The 18,297-nt window shown below is 35.4% G+C and overlaps 1 protein-coding gene across 4 annotated transcripts in view; it reads right to left on the bottom strand.

Annotated features, from left to right (window-relative positions):
• The window catches only part of CRYZL1 (crystallin zeta like 1), a 37,789-nt gene that overhangs the window by 9,595 nt on the left and 9,897 nt on the right, over positions 1 to 18,297 (bottom strand). For all 4 annotated transcript variants that reach the window (XR_005216283.1, XM_037832264.1, XM_037832241.1 and 1 more), the window contains exons 4-6: positions 17,329 to 17,401; positions 4,461 to 4,505; positions 3,143 to 3,211 (exon numbers count right to left, since the gene is read on the bottom strand). Coding sequence is in view for 3 of the 4 variants with exons in the window: in XM_037832264.1 (XP_037688192.1) it covers positions 3,143 to 3,211; positions 4,461 to 4,505; positions 17,329 to 17,401 (187 nt within the window). In the remaining variant the exon portion in view is untranslated. The remainder of the gene's footprint in view (positions 1 to 3,142; positions 3,212 to 4,460; positions 4,506 to 17,328; positions 17,402 to 18,297) is intronic.

Genomic DNA, 18,297 nt, shown 5'->3' with positions numbered 1-18,297 from the left:
CTTTATGATAGCTACTCTCCCAATTTTACTGATTATGAAAATGGGTTCAGGTTAATTAACTAATTTTCATAAGGCCACATAACTCATAAGTCTGAATGCTTGATCTCTGTACAATTTATTTATATGGCATTTTCTTGGAACATCTTCCATCATAAGCATTGGGCCTACCTATATTTTCATTTTAAAAAAATCAAACATTTGTTCCTTTAAAAAATGCTAAATAGTAACAAAATTACGTTTATGATTGGATAAGCTTTGAAACTGCCTGGTTAGGTATGGGTTAATGTCAAGATCTTTGCTTTTGTGTTAGGTGGTTCACAGGTGTTCATTACATTATAAAACTAACCAAATAAAGAGGACCATAGATGGGAAACAATGACAGTGTGTCAGGACCCAAGGATTATAATAATTTCAATTCTTTGCACCTTAGATCTAAAGGAATAAAAGGACAACAATGCTGAAAATGTGTGCCAAATTCTGAAAGTAAAATAAAATTATTTTTATGTTTTGAAAGAATGGCTTAATAATTAAAAGAGGGCCAGATGAATCACTCAACTATTCAACTCTATTCTCAGTATTCTGCAACAGGGTTAATAAGACATTACTGGGAAGGTGTTTGGGACCTAGGTTCCTTGGTTTGGTGAAACAACAGAATTATTTGAACTGAAAGTGACTGATGTGCTGAGATTTGTCTAGCAATCACTAGACAAAGAATTAACAGGAAATAGCACATTGCATGAAAATAAGAGTTGGGGTGAACTGAAATTTCACACCTGTAAGTTTTCAGGGGACTGAAGTTCTTCCTTCTTTCAGAAAATGCTGGAGCTGAGAGGTTTAGTATGCTCCTTTACAGGTAAAGTAGATTACCCGGGATCTTGCCTAAAGGTGACACTGTTAGCAGCCATTCTTAAAACACTTCTTTTTAAAAAACATTTTAAAGTATTTTCTTTCTCAAGGAATATTAGGAATTGTCTCTATGTACTTTTGTGGATTTTTTTTTTTTACTATCCTCAGATTTGTAGGAAAATAAAAGGTTTTCTGCATGGTTTGGCTGTCTTAGCTTAAGCTTTATAGCTAGGAAACTTTGATAATTCAATTTGCTTTTGCATTTCTATTCTATTTTATAATTCTTCATGGTTCATTAATGCCTACACGAATGGGCTTTTTCTTTTCTTTTTTTAAATAGTTCACCTTCTATAACAATTTAATTTAGGTTTCTTAGTCAACATTCAAGCCTGAGAATTCAAACTAGGGTTTTTAGTTCACTTCATATCTGTAAGGTTCTCAAGAGAATGGGGCAATAAGGGCCACACAAGGAAACTCTGGGGCCAAAAGTAGTATAGTTTTATGTAAAGCAGCCAGTGGTACCCTCAGTTCTCAAACTGCATATCAAAACAGATGCAGAGCTGAAACTTTCACTGCCAGGTGTCTGAAAGTGATCTTGACCTTTTGAAGAAATATGCATAGTGGGCTCCATATTTAGGCTTTATATATATATATATATATATATATATACACACACACACACACATACACACACATAAGTCCAGGCCTCAGATTTCTGGAAACTCTTTTGAAAATTAATTCTTAATAAAATAATACAGTATTACTTGGAAATTTTAGTCAATGTCATTAATTTAAGTATAAACTACTTGCAAATTTGTAATTTTAGAAATGAAATATCAAATGAACTGCCAGTTTTGCTGACCTTATTCAAATCACTGTATGGACTTGAGTAAGTTCACTATTTTTAATAGTCCAAAATCTAAATTGATCTTTGACCCCAAAAGGTCTGATTAGGGATTCTACCATTTAAAAAAAAAAAAACTGGGAAAAAATTTAATGAAATAAGTTTAAGAATACAAAAGAATATACTACAAACTATTGATAAACTGTGACAAATAACATAATGAACCCCAGCATGAATTAGCACTCCAATCATATTCTCTTCCCTTCTCTATAAAGGTAATCTCCAGTTGACTTTGTCATCCCCTACTTTTCCTTTGTATCTTTAACTAATGTATGCTTCATTTTATACGTTTTTGAACTTTACATAAAGAAATGGTAGCACACTATTTTCTGCGACTTGCTTTATTCGCTCAATACCATTTGTGAGAGTCATCTATCTTAATGAGTTTGGATCTTATTCTTTTTTTCATTCCTGGGTAGAATTCCATTCTATGAATATCTCACAATTTAGTTATCCATTCTCTTGGGTTGTTTTCAATTTTTTCACTATTACAAACCATGCTGCTATGAACTCGTGTGCATATCTCCTGTTGCATGTGAAGTTTCTCTCAGGTACATAAATACAAGTGGGATTACTTTATCATTACCTTTATTAGATAATGCTAAATTATTTTCTAGTGCAACTATATCAACTTATATTTCCAGTACATAAAAGGTTCCACTGTTCTACAAATTTGCCAATACTTGAGATGAGCAAACTTTCTGATTTCTGTCAATCTAGTGGGTGCATAATGGTTTCTCTAAGTGGTTTTAATTAGTTTTTTCCTGATTTCTAAGGAGATGCAGTACTTTTTTATTGGAGTTTTGTATTTATGTAAATGGAGTCTGGGTAAGCACATATATATAGGCAAGTATGTGGAACAGCGGAACATTTTATGCACTGAGAGTATTAATATATATATGCATATATTTTTAAAATTTAAATATTCAAGAAGTAAATTACTGTAAGAAAAATAAGAAATTAACATTTCACTTAAATTGAACACTGGTCAAAAGATATTAGCAATGGAATCCAAAGACAAGTGTTCTTAATTCTTTCCTGCCTCTGACTCTATATACATAGTCTGGATTTTGTACATTATAAATTTTAATTAATAACCAAGAGTAAGAAATAAAAAAATTTGATTAGGGAAATAATTTCAGAGCCAAGGGAGAAAACGTTTTTCAAAACTCTTCCCATGGGCAGTGTAAGTGTAACTTAAAGGTCTATGTACTTTTTAGTCTCAATATGAATTTTATGGACACTGATTATAAGTTAGGAAGTATTCATATGATAAGCCAACAGTTATTTCTTAAGTACACTCACAGTAGATGCAAAGACATCAAAATGTTGCTAAACCATCTCAGTGAAGTAAAACTTCTACGAGCCACAGAAGACTGAAATGCCACGTACCCAAGCAATGCTCATGCACCCTAACAACCTCACAGAGTCCAGGGTCTTCAGAGTCCAAGGGTAAAATACCTGAAAATGAAAATGAGAAATTTAAGGGAAATGATCCAAATACAAATTCATTCCCAATAAGACGCTGTAAGTATTAGCCTAAATTTTGTTTGGTGGAATTTTGAGGGATGGTTCCAGTAATTACTGATGCAGGGAAAGGAGAGTGCAGAAACATGGAAGGGAAGTGGATTGCGCATTTGCTGACAGGAACACTGCCCTGCCCGTACTATCTTTTCTTTTTCTCTCTCTTCTGTCACCTCTGAGTCACAGTAAAGACAATAAAGTCAAGTAAGAGCAAGTCTGGAGTCTTGGGAGTGCCTGGGGTTCCTGATTCTAATTGTTCTCGATGCACAGCTACCTTCCCAATTTGGTCCCATGAGGTACCTTTCAGTGTGATTCCAATAAAATCCCATTTTCCTCTAGGATAGTCTGATTTTATTTTTGGTCTCTTATAAAAAGAACCTTGAGGAATACACAGTGTCACTAACTTCTTGGACAGAAAAAAAGATATGAAAGACAGAAATCAACTGTTCAGGAAAATAACTGAGTCAAAAAGGCAACACTGTAAATGTAAAAAGCTCATGAAAAACCTTCCTAATTGTCAACAGCTTTCAGCATACAGTAAGGTTAAACATTTTCTAAGTTTATATGAATATCTTCCTATAAATATCTTCCACAGAGAAATGATAATTTCAAAGATTACTACTAAAGTCATACACAGTATATCTGTATGGCTGCTTGGGATACAAATATAAATACTTATATATATATACACACATATGTATACTTACAAAAATAGTACTAATTATGGATTTAACAAACAAAAACCGAGTAAATTAAATGTTTCAAGCAAATGTTTAGTTTTAAGGGAGAAGCTCTGTACGATTCAAGTGGCATGTGGAAAAGGCGAGTCTCTATAGCTAAAGCAGTCAGTAGTCTTTACGTAGGTGGCCTGTGACCTTCCTTTTTTCCATAGCCGTCAGTGTGGCCATAGAGTGAGGACCCATCAGGAAAAGGCTGGGCCAAGCACAGTAGCAACTCTGGTAATGTTTCTTTCTATATCTTTCTATACTGACAAGTATTAAATGTTCTGCTACTGGGATCAAACTTCCAACTTTCCTCATCAATGGATATTTAAGAGCAAATTCCAAAAATCAGGAAAGTACTTTTATATGAAGGAAGGCCACATGAACATTAATAATTGTATAGAAAAAAGAAGAGAAGACAATAAAATAGATGTCTTGAAATTGGACTATAAACTATAACTTACCGACTACTTCATCATCTGGTTGAAAGAATGATACCTTGCTTCCAACTAAAGAACGGGGAAAATTAATAATTAATATTATGATGCCATTATATAAAATTCTTATTTAACTATTAAAATAAGTCAAAAGATCCATGGGTTTAAAAAAAGTTACTAAGTCAGAAAAAAGGCCAAGAAATTTTAGGATATTTTATGGTTGATAGGGATGGCATAGAACACTTGAAAGCTGGATTCTCTGAAAAGTCTGGGCCAACAAGGAGATGAAGTCTCTCTCTGTGACTCTTGTGCCTATTTAGCTAACTTTAAGGATGAAGGAGTAAAGGAAAAGAATTCATTCCATAGCTCCTATGATGATTACATTGCTTTCCATTCCTCCTATGGCCAGCCCAATCTTTTATCATTATTTTAGTTGCAGAATCTCATATACACAATGGAGAATTCTGATAAGAGTCACTTAGAAAATCAGTCTGAGGTTATGGAAATAAATACAGGTTGAGTGCCAAGAAATTTCTTGGACGTATACAGATATGCTGTAGCTATGTTTTCTCTGCACATGTAAAGAATAAAGCCTCTACCATTATCAGTCAATTCATCTGATTATTTTTAATGCAATTTTATTGAGATATATTCACACACCATATAATCCATCCAAAATATAAAATCAATGGCTCACAGTATCATCGTGTAGTTGTGCACGTATCACAACAATTTTAGAACCTTTTCATTACTCCAAAAATGAAATAAAAATAAAAAAGAAAACCTAAAACACCCTGTGCTGGTTTGGATGTATTATGTCCCCCAAAACGCCATGTTCTTTGATGCAATGTTGTGGGGGCAGATGTATTAGTGATTAGATTGGAACCCTTTGATTGAGATTTCCATGGAGATGTGACTCAGTCAACTGTGAGTGAAACATTTGACTGGATAATTTCCATGCAGGTGTTACCATGCTCATTCAGGGTGGGTGTTAACTGGATCACAGGAGTCATATAAAGGAGTTCACAGACGGACTGGAGAGCAACTGAGAGTGGCATTTTGGAAGAGCTGCAGCTGAGATAGACATTTTGGAAATGGCCATTGAAAGCAGCCTTATGCTAGCCCAGTTTGCTCTGGAGAAGCTGAGAGGACAAAACGTCCCAAGAGCAACATTTTGAAGAATGCACAGAAGCTGAGAGAGGAGCTGGGACAAATCCAGGATCAGCAGATGCCAGCCAAGTACATTCCCAGCTAACAGAGGTTTTTGGATGCCATCAGCCATCCTTCAGTGAAGGTACCCTATTGTTGATGCCTTACCTTGGACACTTAATGGCTTAAGACTGTAAGTTTGTAACCAAATAAACCCCTTTTATAAAAGCCAATCCATTTTTGGTGTTTTGCATAATGGCAGCATTAGCAAACCAGAACATATCCCCCCTATTATTATATTTTTGTTGTTTTTATTTTGTTTTATTTTATTTTATTTTATTACTCATCTACTTAAACACTGGATAAAGGGAGTGTCAGTCACAGGGTTTTTGCAATCACATGGTCACACAATAAAAGCTATGTAGTCATACAACCGTGATCAAAGATCAAGGCTACTGGATTACAGTTCCGTGTGATTATTTTTGTTCAAATAGTTACAAGAGGAAAGGGGAGGAAAAACAAACATTGTTGAATGTGTCCTATGCCCAGCATTTTTAGTATATTATCACATTTAATCCTCAAGACATATACCTGAGGTAGATAGTATTATTCCTAATTAACAAAAATGAGGAAACTGAGGTGAGGATCGGCAGTTAAGGTGAAGCCTGAAACATGGAAATGGCCTCTTTGGCTGACTCTGTCGGCAAAATGACCTTGGAAATAATCTGTGGTGCTCAGTAGGTCACTCTAAGTCTGACTGATATCCCTACTTTCAAGACCTCCTTTTGAGTTTTCTTTTCTTTGGGTCTTTCCTGTGCTATCATTCCCCAATATTTCTGGCTTCTGTTCCAGTGTTCTTATCTCTTTCCCTTTTGCTGCTGATCCTAGTCCTCCTGAGACCATTTTGACCCTTCCATCCTGGCCTTCTTCAGACTCCTCTTCTTTTAACTGTCCCCTGAATGGTGGTATTCCAAAGGGTTTCATGGTATGTTTACCTTTTTTGCCCAAATTTTTTATTAGAGAAGTTGGGGGTTTACAGAACAATCATGCATAAAATATAGGATTCCCATATACCATCCCACCATCAACACCTTGCATTCATGTGGAACATTTGTTACAATTAATGACAGCACTTTTTTATAACTGTACTATACATATATTTTTAACAGTATTAGCTGGCATTTGAGAGATTCTATGTTGCAGGAACTGTGTGAAATAATTTACATGGATGACCTCAATTAAACCACCCAATATGCAAGCCTGTGAAATATGTCCTATTATTATTATTATTAGCATTACTACTATTAGTAGTAGTTATCTTAGAGAAGTTTACGGAAAAGTCATATAAAAAATACAGCGTTCCCATATACCTGCCTATTGTTGACATTTTGCATTAGTATGGCACCTCTGTTACAACTGATAAAAGAATATTAAAATAGTACTATTAACTATAGTTTACATTAGATATATTTTCCCCCATACTCCACCCTATTATTCCTTCCCATATAATTAATATCTTGTATTAACGTCATACATGTTATAATTCATGAAAGAACATTCTTATACTTGTATTATTAACCCAGTCCAATGTTTACAACAAATTGTATAATTGTGTTATACAGTCCCATGTTTTATCTTCCAACTTTCATTCTAGTAACATACACGACCCAAAACTTCCCCTTTTCAACAACATGCAATACATAATTCAGTGCTGTTAATTACACTCACAATAATGTGCTACCATCACCACTACCCCTTTCAAAACATTTATAATCAATCTAAATAGAAATTCTGCACAAATTAAGCATCAGCTCCCCATTCTCTACCCCCAAGCTATCCCCTGGTAACCTATATTCTAAATTATAACTCCATGAGTTTACTTATTATAATTAGTTCGTATCGGTGAGATCATACAATTTTTGTACTTCTGTGTTTGGCTTATTTCACTCAGAATATCCTCACATTTCATTCATGTTGTTGCATGCATCAAGACCTCATTCCTTTTTACAGCTGAATAATATTCTATTATATGTATATAACACATTTTCTATATGCATTCATTGGTTGATGGACACTAAGGTTGGTTCCATCTTTTGGCAATTGCAAATAATGCTGCTATGAACACTGGTGTGCAAATATCTTTTTGAGTCCCTGCTTTAAATTCTTCTGGATATATACCCAGTAGCTGGACTGCCAGGTCATATGGTAATTCTATATTTAGCTTCCTGAGGTACTGCCAAACTGTCTTCCACAGTGGCTGCATCATTTTACATTCCCACCAGCAATGAATTAGTATTCCCAATTCTCCACACCCTCTCCAACACTTGTAATATTCTGTTGTTTAATAGAAGCCATTCTAGTGGGTATGAAATCGTATCTCATTGTGGTTTTGATTTGCATTTCCCTAATAGCTAGAGATGTTGAGCATCTTTTCATGTGTTTTTAGCCATTTGTATATCCTCTTTGGAGAAAAGCCTATCCAAGTCTTTTGCCGTTTTTAAATTGGGTTGTTTCTTTTTATTATTGAGGTGTAGGATTTCTTTATATATTCTGGATATTAAACCCTTGTTGGATATGTGGTTTCCAAATATTTTCTCCCATTGAGTACGTTGTCTTTTCACTTTTGTGACGAAGTCCTTTGATGCAGGTAAGTTTTCAATTTTGAGGAGGTCCTGTTTACCTAGCTTTTCTTTTGTTGTTTGTGCTTTGGGTGTAAAGTCTAAGAAACCAATACCTAACACAAGATCCTGATGAAGAGTCCCTAAATTTTCTTCTAGGAGTTTTATAATCCTGGCTCTTATACTTAGGTCTTTGATCCATTTTGAGTTAATTTTTGTATATGGTGTGAGACAGGGTCCTCTTTCATTCTTTGGCATATGGATATCCAGGTCTCTCAGAACAATTTGTAGAAGAGACTAATCTTTCCCCACTGAGTGGACTTGGAAGTCTTGTCAAAAATCAGTTAGCCACAGATATGTGGTCTATTTCTAAATTCTCAATTCAATTCCATTGGTCAATATATGTATCCTTGTGCCACTATTATGTGGGCTTTATAATATGCTTTAAAGCCAGGAAGTTTGAGTCTTCCAACTTTGTTCTTCTTTTTCAAGATGTTTTTGGCTATTGGGGGCCATTTACCTTCCAAATACATTTGATAACTGGCTTTTCCATCTCTGCAAAGTAGGCTGTTGGAATTCCGATTGGCATTGAGCTGAATCTGTAAATCATTTTGGATAGAACTGACATCTTAACATTTAGTCTACCAATCCAGGAACACAAAATGTCCTTCCATTTATTTAAGTCTTCTTTGATTTCTTTTAGTAATGTTTTGTAGTTTTGTGTACAGGCCCTTTACATTCTTGGCTAAATTTATTCCTAGATACTTAATTCTTTCATTTGCTATTGTAAATGGAATTTTCTTGATTTCCTCATCATATTGCTCATTACTAGTGTAGAGAAACACTACTGATTTTCTTGTGTTGAACTTGTACCATGCCACTTTGCTGAATTAATTTATTAGCTCTAGTAGCTTTGTTGTAGATTTTTTGGGACTTTCTATATATAGGATCATGTCATCTACAAATAGGCAAAGTTTTACTTCTCCCTTTCCAACCTGGATGCCTTTTATTTCTTTTTTCGCCTAATTGCTGTGGTTAGAACTTCCAGTACAATGTTGAATGACACTGATGGCATCCTTGTCTTGTTCCAGATCTTAAAGGGAAAGCTTTCAGTCTTTCACCATTGAATATGATGTTAGCTATGGGTTTTTCATGTATGCCCCTTATCATGTTGAGGAAATTTCCTGCTATTCCTATTTTTCTAAGTGTTTTTATCAAGAAAGGGTGCTGCATTTTGTCAAATGCCTTTTCTGCATCAATGGAAATGATCATGTGGTTTTTCCCTTTGTTTTGTTAATGTGGTGTATTACATTAATTGACTTTCATATGTTGAACCACCATTGTATATCTGGGATAAAACCTACTTGATCAAGGTGTATAATTCTTTTGATGTGCTGTCGAATTTGATCTGAAAGTATTTTGTTGAGGATTTTTTAATGCAATTTTATTGAGATATATTCACATACCAGGACATCACTCAGAATGTGCATTCAGTGGATCATGGTATCATCCTACAGTTGTGCATTCATCATCACAATTTTTTTAAATAATTCAGTTTTATTGAGATATATTCACATACCAAGCAGTCATATAAAGCATACAATCAATTGTTTACAGTACCACCATACAGCTGTGCATGCATCACCAATATCAATTTTTTAACATTTTCATTACCACACACACAGAAGTAATAAGAATAAAAATTAAAGTGAAAAAGAACAATTAAAGTAAAAAAGATCTCTGGGTGCCTTTTTTTTTTTTTTTGACCCCGTTTTTCTACTCATCCATCCATACACTGGACAAAGGGGAGTGTGATCCACATGGCTTTCCCAATCACATACAATCAATTTTTGAGCATTTTCTTTACTCCTAAATAAATAAATAAAAGAATAAAAATAAAAAAGAACACCCAAAACATTCCATACACCTTATCCCCCTCCCTCATTCATTTATTTTTTTGTCTATATTTTCTTACTCATCTGTCTATACACTGGATAAACGGAGTATCAGTTGCAAGGTTTTCAGGATTACACAGTCACATGGTAAAAGCTACATAGTTATATAATCATCTTCAAGAATCAAGGCTACTGGATTACTGTTCTTGTTGAAGACTTTTGCATCTATATTCATAAGAGAAATTGGTCTGTAATTTTATTTTCTTGTAGTATCTTTATCTGGCTTTGGTATTAGGGTGATACTGGACTCATAGCATGGGTTTGGTAGTTTCCTCCTCTTCAGTTTTTTGGAGGAGTTTGAGCAGGATCGGTATTAGTTCTTCTTGGAATGATTGGTAGAATTCACCAAAATCAATCTGGTCTTGGGCTGGTCTTTATTGGGAGACTTTTTTTTTTTTTTTTTTTTTTTCCATTTGCTGACACGCTGTCATCAGTATTTTTTTTTTTTAATCTTCATTTTATTGAGATATATTCACATACCACGCAGTCATACAAAACAAATCGCATTTTCGATTGTTTACAGTACCATTACATAGTGGTACATTCATCACCCAAATCAATCCCTGACACCTTCATTAGCACACACACAAAAATAACAAGAATAATAATTAGAGTGAAAAAGAGCAATTGAAGTAAAAAAGAACACTGGGTACCTTTGTCTGTTTGTTTCCTTTCCCGATTTTTCTACTCATCCATCCATAAACTAGACAAAGTGGAGTGTGGTCCTTATGGCTTTCCCAATCCCATTGTCACCCCTCATAAGCTACATTTTTATACAACTGTCTTCGAGATTCATGGGTTCTGGGTTGTAGTTTGATAGTTTCAGGTATCCACCACCAGCTACCCCAGTTCTTTAGAACCTAAAAAGGGTTGTCTAAAGTGTGCATAAGAGTGCCCACCAGAGTGACCTCTCGGCTCCTTTTGGAATCTCTCTGCCACTGAAGCTTATTTCATTTCCTTTCACATCCCCCTTTTGGTCAAGAAGATGTTCTCCGTCCCACGATGCCGGGTCTTCATTCCTCCCCGGGAGTCGTATTCCACGTTGCCAGGGAGATTCACTCCCCTGGGTGTCTGATCCCACGTAGGGGGGAGGGCAGTGATTTCACCTTTCAAGTTGGCTTAGCTAGAGAGACAGGGCCACATCTGAGCAACAAAGAGGCATTTGGGAGGAGGCTCTTAGGCACAACCATAGGGAGGCCTAGCCTCTCCTTTGCAGCAACCGTCTTCCCAAGGGTAAAACCTGTGGTAGAGGGCTCAACCCATCAAACCACCAGTCCCCTATGTCTGTGGTCATGTTAGCAACCATGGAGGTGGGGTAGGCGAATACCCCTGCATTCTATTATTGGGAGACTTTTGATGACTGATTGCATCTCTTTACTTGTAATTGGTTTGTTAAGGTTGTCTATTTCTTCTAGAGTCAGTGGTAGGTTGTTCATCTGTTTCTAGGAATTTGTCCATTTCCTGTAGGTTGTCTAATTTGTAGGAATACCGTTGCTCATAGTATCTTCTTATGATCCTTTTAATTCATGGGGTCAGTAGTAATCTCTCTCATTTCTGATTTCAATTACTTATTTATTTTTTTCTATTAGTCTAGCTACGGGTTTGTCATTTTTTTTTTTTTTTTCACCTTTTCAAAGAACCAACTTTTGGTTTTGTTAATTCTCTAATTTTTTATTCTCAATTTTATTTATTTCTGCTCTAATCTTTGCTATTTCTTTTTTTCTTCTTGTTTTTGGGTAAGTTTGCTGCCTTTTTGTAGTTACTCCAGGTATGCAGTTAGGTCTTTGATTTTAGCTCTTTCTTCTTTTTAAATGTAAACATTTAAGGCAGTAAGTGTCCCTCTCAGTACTGCCTACACTGCAGCACATAAGTTTTGATATTCTGTGTTCTCATTTTCATCCATCTCCAGATATTGCTGATTTTTCTTGCAATTCCTTCTCTGACCCATTGATTGTTTAAGAGGGTATTATTTAACTTCTGTGTATTTGTGATTCTGCAGTTGTCTACCTGTTATTGATTTCCAGCTTCATTCCATTATGGTCAGAGTAAATGCTTTGTGTAGTTTCATGCTTTTAAAATTTATTGAGATTTGTTTTGTGACCCAACATGTGTCTATCCTAGAGAATGATCTATGTGCACTTGAGAAGAATGTATATCCTGCTATTCTGTAAATGTTTGTTAGTCTAGTTCATTATTCAAGTTCTCTGATTCCTTACTCATCTTCTGTCTAGATGCTCTATCTTTTGATGAGAGTGATGTATTGAAAGTCTCCAACTATTACTGTAGAGTTGTCTGTTTCTCCCTTCAGTTTTGCATGTTGGCCATATTTATGCCTGTTATTTCTTCTTGGTGGATTGCCCCTTTTTTTAATACAGAGTCCTTCTTTGTTTCCTGTAACAACTTTCAGCTTGAAAGTCTATTTTGTCCAATATTAGTATAGCTAACCCAGTTCTTTTTTGGTTACTGCTTGCATGGAATATCTTTTTCCATCCTTTCACTTTCAACCTACTGTGTCTCTGGGTCTAAGGTAAGTCTCTTGTAAATAACATATAGTTGGAGCATGCTTTTTTATTCATTCCGCCACTCTGTGTCTGTTGACTGGGGAGTTTAGTCCATTAACACTCAGTGTTATTACTGTAATGTCAGTACTTACTTCAGCCATTTTGTCCTTTGGTTTTTATGTGTCATATCCTTTTTTTTCGGTCTCTCTTTTCCTTTATTGCAACCTCTTTTTCTGAATAGTTAATCTTTTGTGACATCTCTGACTGATCTCTTCCTCATTTCTGTTTCTGTATATTTTCAAAATACTTTCTTTGTGGTTTCCCTGGGGTTTATATTATACAATCTATATCTAAAACCTTCCAATGTGAAAAGATACTTAGCTTCAACAGCTTACAATTTTCTGCTCCCATACCCCTCTGTTTTCCCTCTTTACATGGTTTTTGTCTCACTTTACCACTTTATGTTTTGCATGTACATTATCAGGAAATATGCCTTTTCTTGTTCAACTGTATTCTGATTCTTATAGGAATTAAAGAGTAGAGCTGTATATTGAGGATACAGTACTACTGGGTTTTGCATTTGCCCTTTTAGTTATCCTTACTGATAATGCTCATTTCTTCACGCTACTTCAAGCCACTCGTTCCTATCTCTTCGTCTCAACCTGAAGAACTCCCTTTAGTAATCCTTGTAGGACACGTCTTTTTTTTGAAGAACTCTCAGTTTCTGTTTATCCGTGAATACTTTAAACTCTCTCTCATTTTTGAAAGACAGTTTTACTGGATAAAGAATTTTTGCTTGGCAGTTTTTCTCTTTCAATAACTTGAATATATCACATCACTGCCTTCTCACCTCCATGATTTCTGATGAGAAATCAGTACTCAGTTTTATCGAGGATCCCTTATGTGTGACAAATTGTTTTTCTCTTGCTGTTTTCAGAATTCTCTATCTTTTTTATTTGACATTCTGATTAGCATGTGTCTCAGAGTAGGTCTATTAGGATTTATTCTGTTTGGACTATGTTGTACTTCTTGGACATGTCTTTCGTAAGTGTTGGAAAATTTTTGGCCATTATTTCCTCAAATGTTCTTTCTGCCCTCTTTGCCTTCTCTTCTCCTAATGGGACATCCATAATGCATATACATGGGCTTTGTGGTGTCACTCAAATCCCTGCGACACTATTAGATTTTTTCTATTCTTTTCCTTATCTGTTCATCTGACAATATGATTTCAAATTGTCCTGTCTTCTAATTCATTCTTTCTTCGGTCAACTCAAATCTGCTGTTGAATGACTCTAGTGTATTTTGTTGTTGTTGTTGTCTGCTGTTGAATGCCTCTAGTGTATTTTTTGTTGTTGTTGTTGTTGTTGTTGTTGTTGTTTTGGCTTAATAACAGGAATTTATTGGCTCATGTTTTGAGGCCAGAATTCCAACAACTGAAGTCTAGTGTATTTTTAATCTCTACTATTGTACCCTTTATCCCCATAATTTGTTTCTTTTTACACTTTCAAATTCTTCTTTATGCTCACGTAGAGTCTTCTTAATATGCTTTACCTCTTTATCCATATTTTCCTTCATCTCCTTGAACTGATTCAAGATTTGTGTGAATATCTTTGATTAGTTGTTTCAATTTCTGAGTCTCCTCTGAAGTTTCAATTTGTTCCTTTGACTGATCCATAACTTCCTGTTCCTCAGTGTGGCTTGCACTTTTTTGCTGATGTCTAGGAATCTGATTATCTTGATTATTTAAATCTTAAGTTCTGTTTCTCCCACTTCTCTAGGGTTTTATTATTGATTGGCTTTGTATTAAGGATCTTCTTTGATGCTTGGTCCAACTTATTCTAGACCTTTAGAATAGTCCGGTTTAGTTGATTAGATTTTCTGAGCTCCTCTTCATCTGATTTTTGCCCTGGATATGTGGTACAATTTTTAAGATTGAATTTTTTGTGTGCAACTGTTTCACCTCCAGGAGAAAGCTTCCTTTCTTCTGTTTCTTCTCTGGGAATCTTGATCTGTTTGTTTTTGTGTATAATTTTCTACCCAGCTCCTACAATTTGTTTAAATTCTCTCCCTCACTCAGTGCCTGGTTTTCCTTACACTTTTCAGTTCCAGGACCCATCTTAGCTTACATCAGTTCGGTTTAACTGCTCCACCCCTTTTTTGTGGGTAAGGCTTTTCTGCCTCAGACTTTTTCCCCATTGGGTATTCCGCCGCTGGGAATCAGATGGGGTCAATCCAGAAAAAGATGGGTCAATTCAGAAAAGTCTGTTTTGCTTTAGGTGGTCCAGCCAACAGAAACTGGATTGAGTGAGGGCACAACAGTTCTTGCCAGCAGTTCTACTGCAGTCTCTCTCCAGCCCCACCCCTTTCGGGCCTTGGGGGTCCTTTCGTAGTCAGCACTCCTCAGCAGCTTGTGGTCCATCATAGGTCTCTGCGGACTTGGGTCCCTGTGTCTGGATATGTGTGGGATTCTAACTCACTGATGCAAGTGGCTCTATAGTCTCTGTTCACGATGGGAGGGACTCGGGCCGCTGCCTCTGAGGAACTCCCAAGCTGTGCGAGACCAAGTATGGGGGAGGGCAACGGACCGGTGGTCCAGGATGTAAATTTCCTACCCGATAAGTTTTCTTTTTCTTTGATTCACTATTTGTGGAGTCTTTCTCCAGTCTGTACCATCCTCCAGAGTTCTAAGCAAGTGGGATTTGTCCTTTAATTCACTCAATCTTTGGGGAAGCTTTTTCAGGGGATGTTTTTATGTTGGCATGTTAATGATATCACTCCCATGCTATGTTTACTTTTCCTCTCCATTTCTACTCTCTCCCTGGGTGAGCTAATTAAATGTTATTTCAAGTATGACCTACATGCTGACAAGTCACAAATATGTACATTTCCATCATGAATCTTTCACTCCTGATCTTAAGCTCACACATAGCAGCCTGCTAATTATCTCTGGTGAGATTTCATTTAGACACTTTGAACTCGACATGTATACATCTGAACTTACCATCTTCCTCCAAATCTAATACTCTTTCTGTATAATTTGATGGCACCAATTCATACCTCAACCAATCCTGGAAATCCTTCCTGGTTTTTTTTTTTTTTTTTAAATTCCCCAGCTGCAATCAACTAGTAAGTCCTATTGACTTTACTTCCTCAATATTTCTTGAATCTTTCCCTCCTCTCCACCTCTGCCACCACTGCCTAGGTTATGAATTTTGTTATCTTTTGCCTGTAGTTTTACAACCCAACCAGTCTGCCTGCCTGAAGCCTGGTTTGCCTCAAATCTATCCCTAATATGGCCACTCAAATAGTCTCCCTAAAACACAATCTGAAACGAGGCTCTCCATGACTACGGCCCTTGCTTATCCTTCTGCATCATTTTTGGGGGCAGGGAATCAGTGTGTTTATCACCAATAAAATATTTTGTTCCATACCCTTTATTCTGCATAGTTGAAGGGAAAATTTTCTCTAGAAAACGTTTCCTTGCTGCCGACTTTCTTGTCCTCCCCATTACTCAGAATTTTATTTGCTCCAGCAAAGCCAAACTCTTTGTCATTCTTACATACATCACAGTAATACCTGTTTCTTTCTCTTTCCTTAGGATGTCCTCTCTAATGAGTCCGATTCTCCAGCTGCCCGCCCCTTACTGCCTGACTAACAACTTCTTCCAAGAAGCTTTCTTGTTTCTTCTGGCTGGTTTAGGTACCTCTCTTAGGAGCTTTCAAAAGTCTACTCATATATATCTATCTGTCTTTCCCCTGGATAGTGAACTTTTTGAGGGCAGGGACTTTGTCCTATTTATCTTCATAGTCTAAGCACCCAGTGAGTACTAATTAAATATGGAATAAACGAATGAATGAATAAATGATCAATCATCTTCTTGCATTATAATTCTTATTTTTACATTTTCCTCAGTCTGAGCAGAAAAAAAGGAGAGGAAATGAAAATATCATTTAGCTTTGTTGGAAGATTACACTAAGAAAGTGTCAAATACATGGTGGGTTGAAATCCCAGGTAAAAGTCAATTACAGTTGAATCCACATTATCACATATCCATTCATAACAGCAAACATATGCTGACTGATGATCACAAACTACCTATTAACAATAACTTCTAGGAGTAGGTCCATTTAGAAACAAATTATTCCAAATATTTAGGCTTACTGTTTTGCATTTAAGATCATTACTTTCTAAATACAGTTTTAAAAATTGAAGCCATTCATAAAATCCTATTGGCTATTTCTCCTCAGAAACCATAATTTTCATTTTTGGAAGAGCAAAGTATTTAATTTTAAATGTATGATTTTAGGCAAACAAAAAAATTCAATGCAAATACAGTCACTAAATTTTGGCTCAAAACAACAAAAGTAATTTATGCTGGTTTGTAAACATCAAAAAAGCGACAAGATTGGTCATTCTATTCAGTATACTATTACTAGTGGGTTTATATATATATATAATCCATAAATATTTACTGAACTGTAATAACTCAATTATAAAGCACCAATTAACTGCTATATTTCTTATAATTTAAAAAAAGGAAAATGTTTCTGCATAATTAAATTTTATATTTGAAATGGTATGTATAGTTTTATATACCGGTAAACCAATTAGCTAGGACTTAATTTCTTTTGCCTTAGAAAATAAATACAGATATTTATATTTGTAAACTTACCATCTAACACAATTCCAGCAACTTCTCTCCCAACAGGAAAGAAATCCTTCTCCATCTTTATTTCAGCCAGAAGCTAAAGCATGACAAAAGCTGTTAACACATTCTTGTAAACAATAAATCCTGTCTTCTTCTCATATGTGAAGAAAGCAAGAGCAAAAATAAAACCACAGAAAAAGGAAATATGATCCAATTTTTGGAATTAAGAATTTACTACACTATTTTAAAGACAAAGCAAAAAAAAAAAATCATAAATAAGTTTCCCTATAAAGTAGGAAACCAAGAGTCTGCAGAGAAATCAGTTGATATGCAGGGCTTATGGCATGAATATTATTGTTCATATCACTATTAACATCCTTTGTTTAATATCTTGATTCTGCCAAGTATGAAGGGAAATTACACCTAAAACATTTCTTAGTTGGCTAAACATTGTTTACCAGTCATTTCTTCAGGGGAGTTTGAAAAGCACATGAGCGAGGAATGGGGGAAAATCAAAGGCTCTCCACTTTCACACTCTTAAAAGCACTTGATTTTGGGTAGGGGTACAGGTGGGGAGAAATGACAAATAAAAATAGGGAAAGTGCTGCATGATTTCAGACCCATGGTGATTGAAGTTTCTTTATTTAAAAAGATAAATTATTTATTTTTAAGGGACTAGTATTTTGTTAGGTTCTGATCAAATTAATTATTAGCACTTGTCTATTAAAGTGACTGAGTGTACTGAGATAAGCACACAGTTCTTTCTATCTACACTTTCAAGTTATAATCATTCTAGAGATGCCTGTAGATAGTATAGTATTTATTTTAGGAATGGTAAGTAAAAAAGATATAAAAGCAATTGTTTTGTATATTTCCTCGAGTTTTCAATTTTCTAATCTCTTACATACATTTGATTGCCAGAAAAGTTTCTTTCTCAGTGTGGAACTTCATACTTCTCCTATGATGTTCATGTGACATTCTTATAGAAATCCT

The sequence above is a fragment of the Choloepus didactylus genome, chromosome 1, assembly GCF_015220235.1.
Source record: "Choloepus didactylus isolate mChoDid1 chromosome 1, mChoDid1.pri, whole genome shotgun sequence".
Lineage (NCBI taxonomy): Eukaryota > Metazoa > Chordata > Mammalia > Pilosa > Megalonychidae > Choloepus > Choloepus didactylus.
The sequence above is the reverse complement of the archived record's forward strand: the minus strand, read 5'-3'. Positions and strand labels throughout refer to the sequence as shown.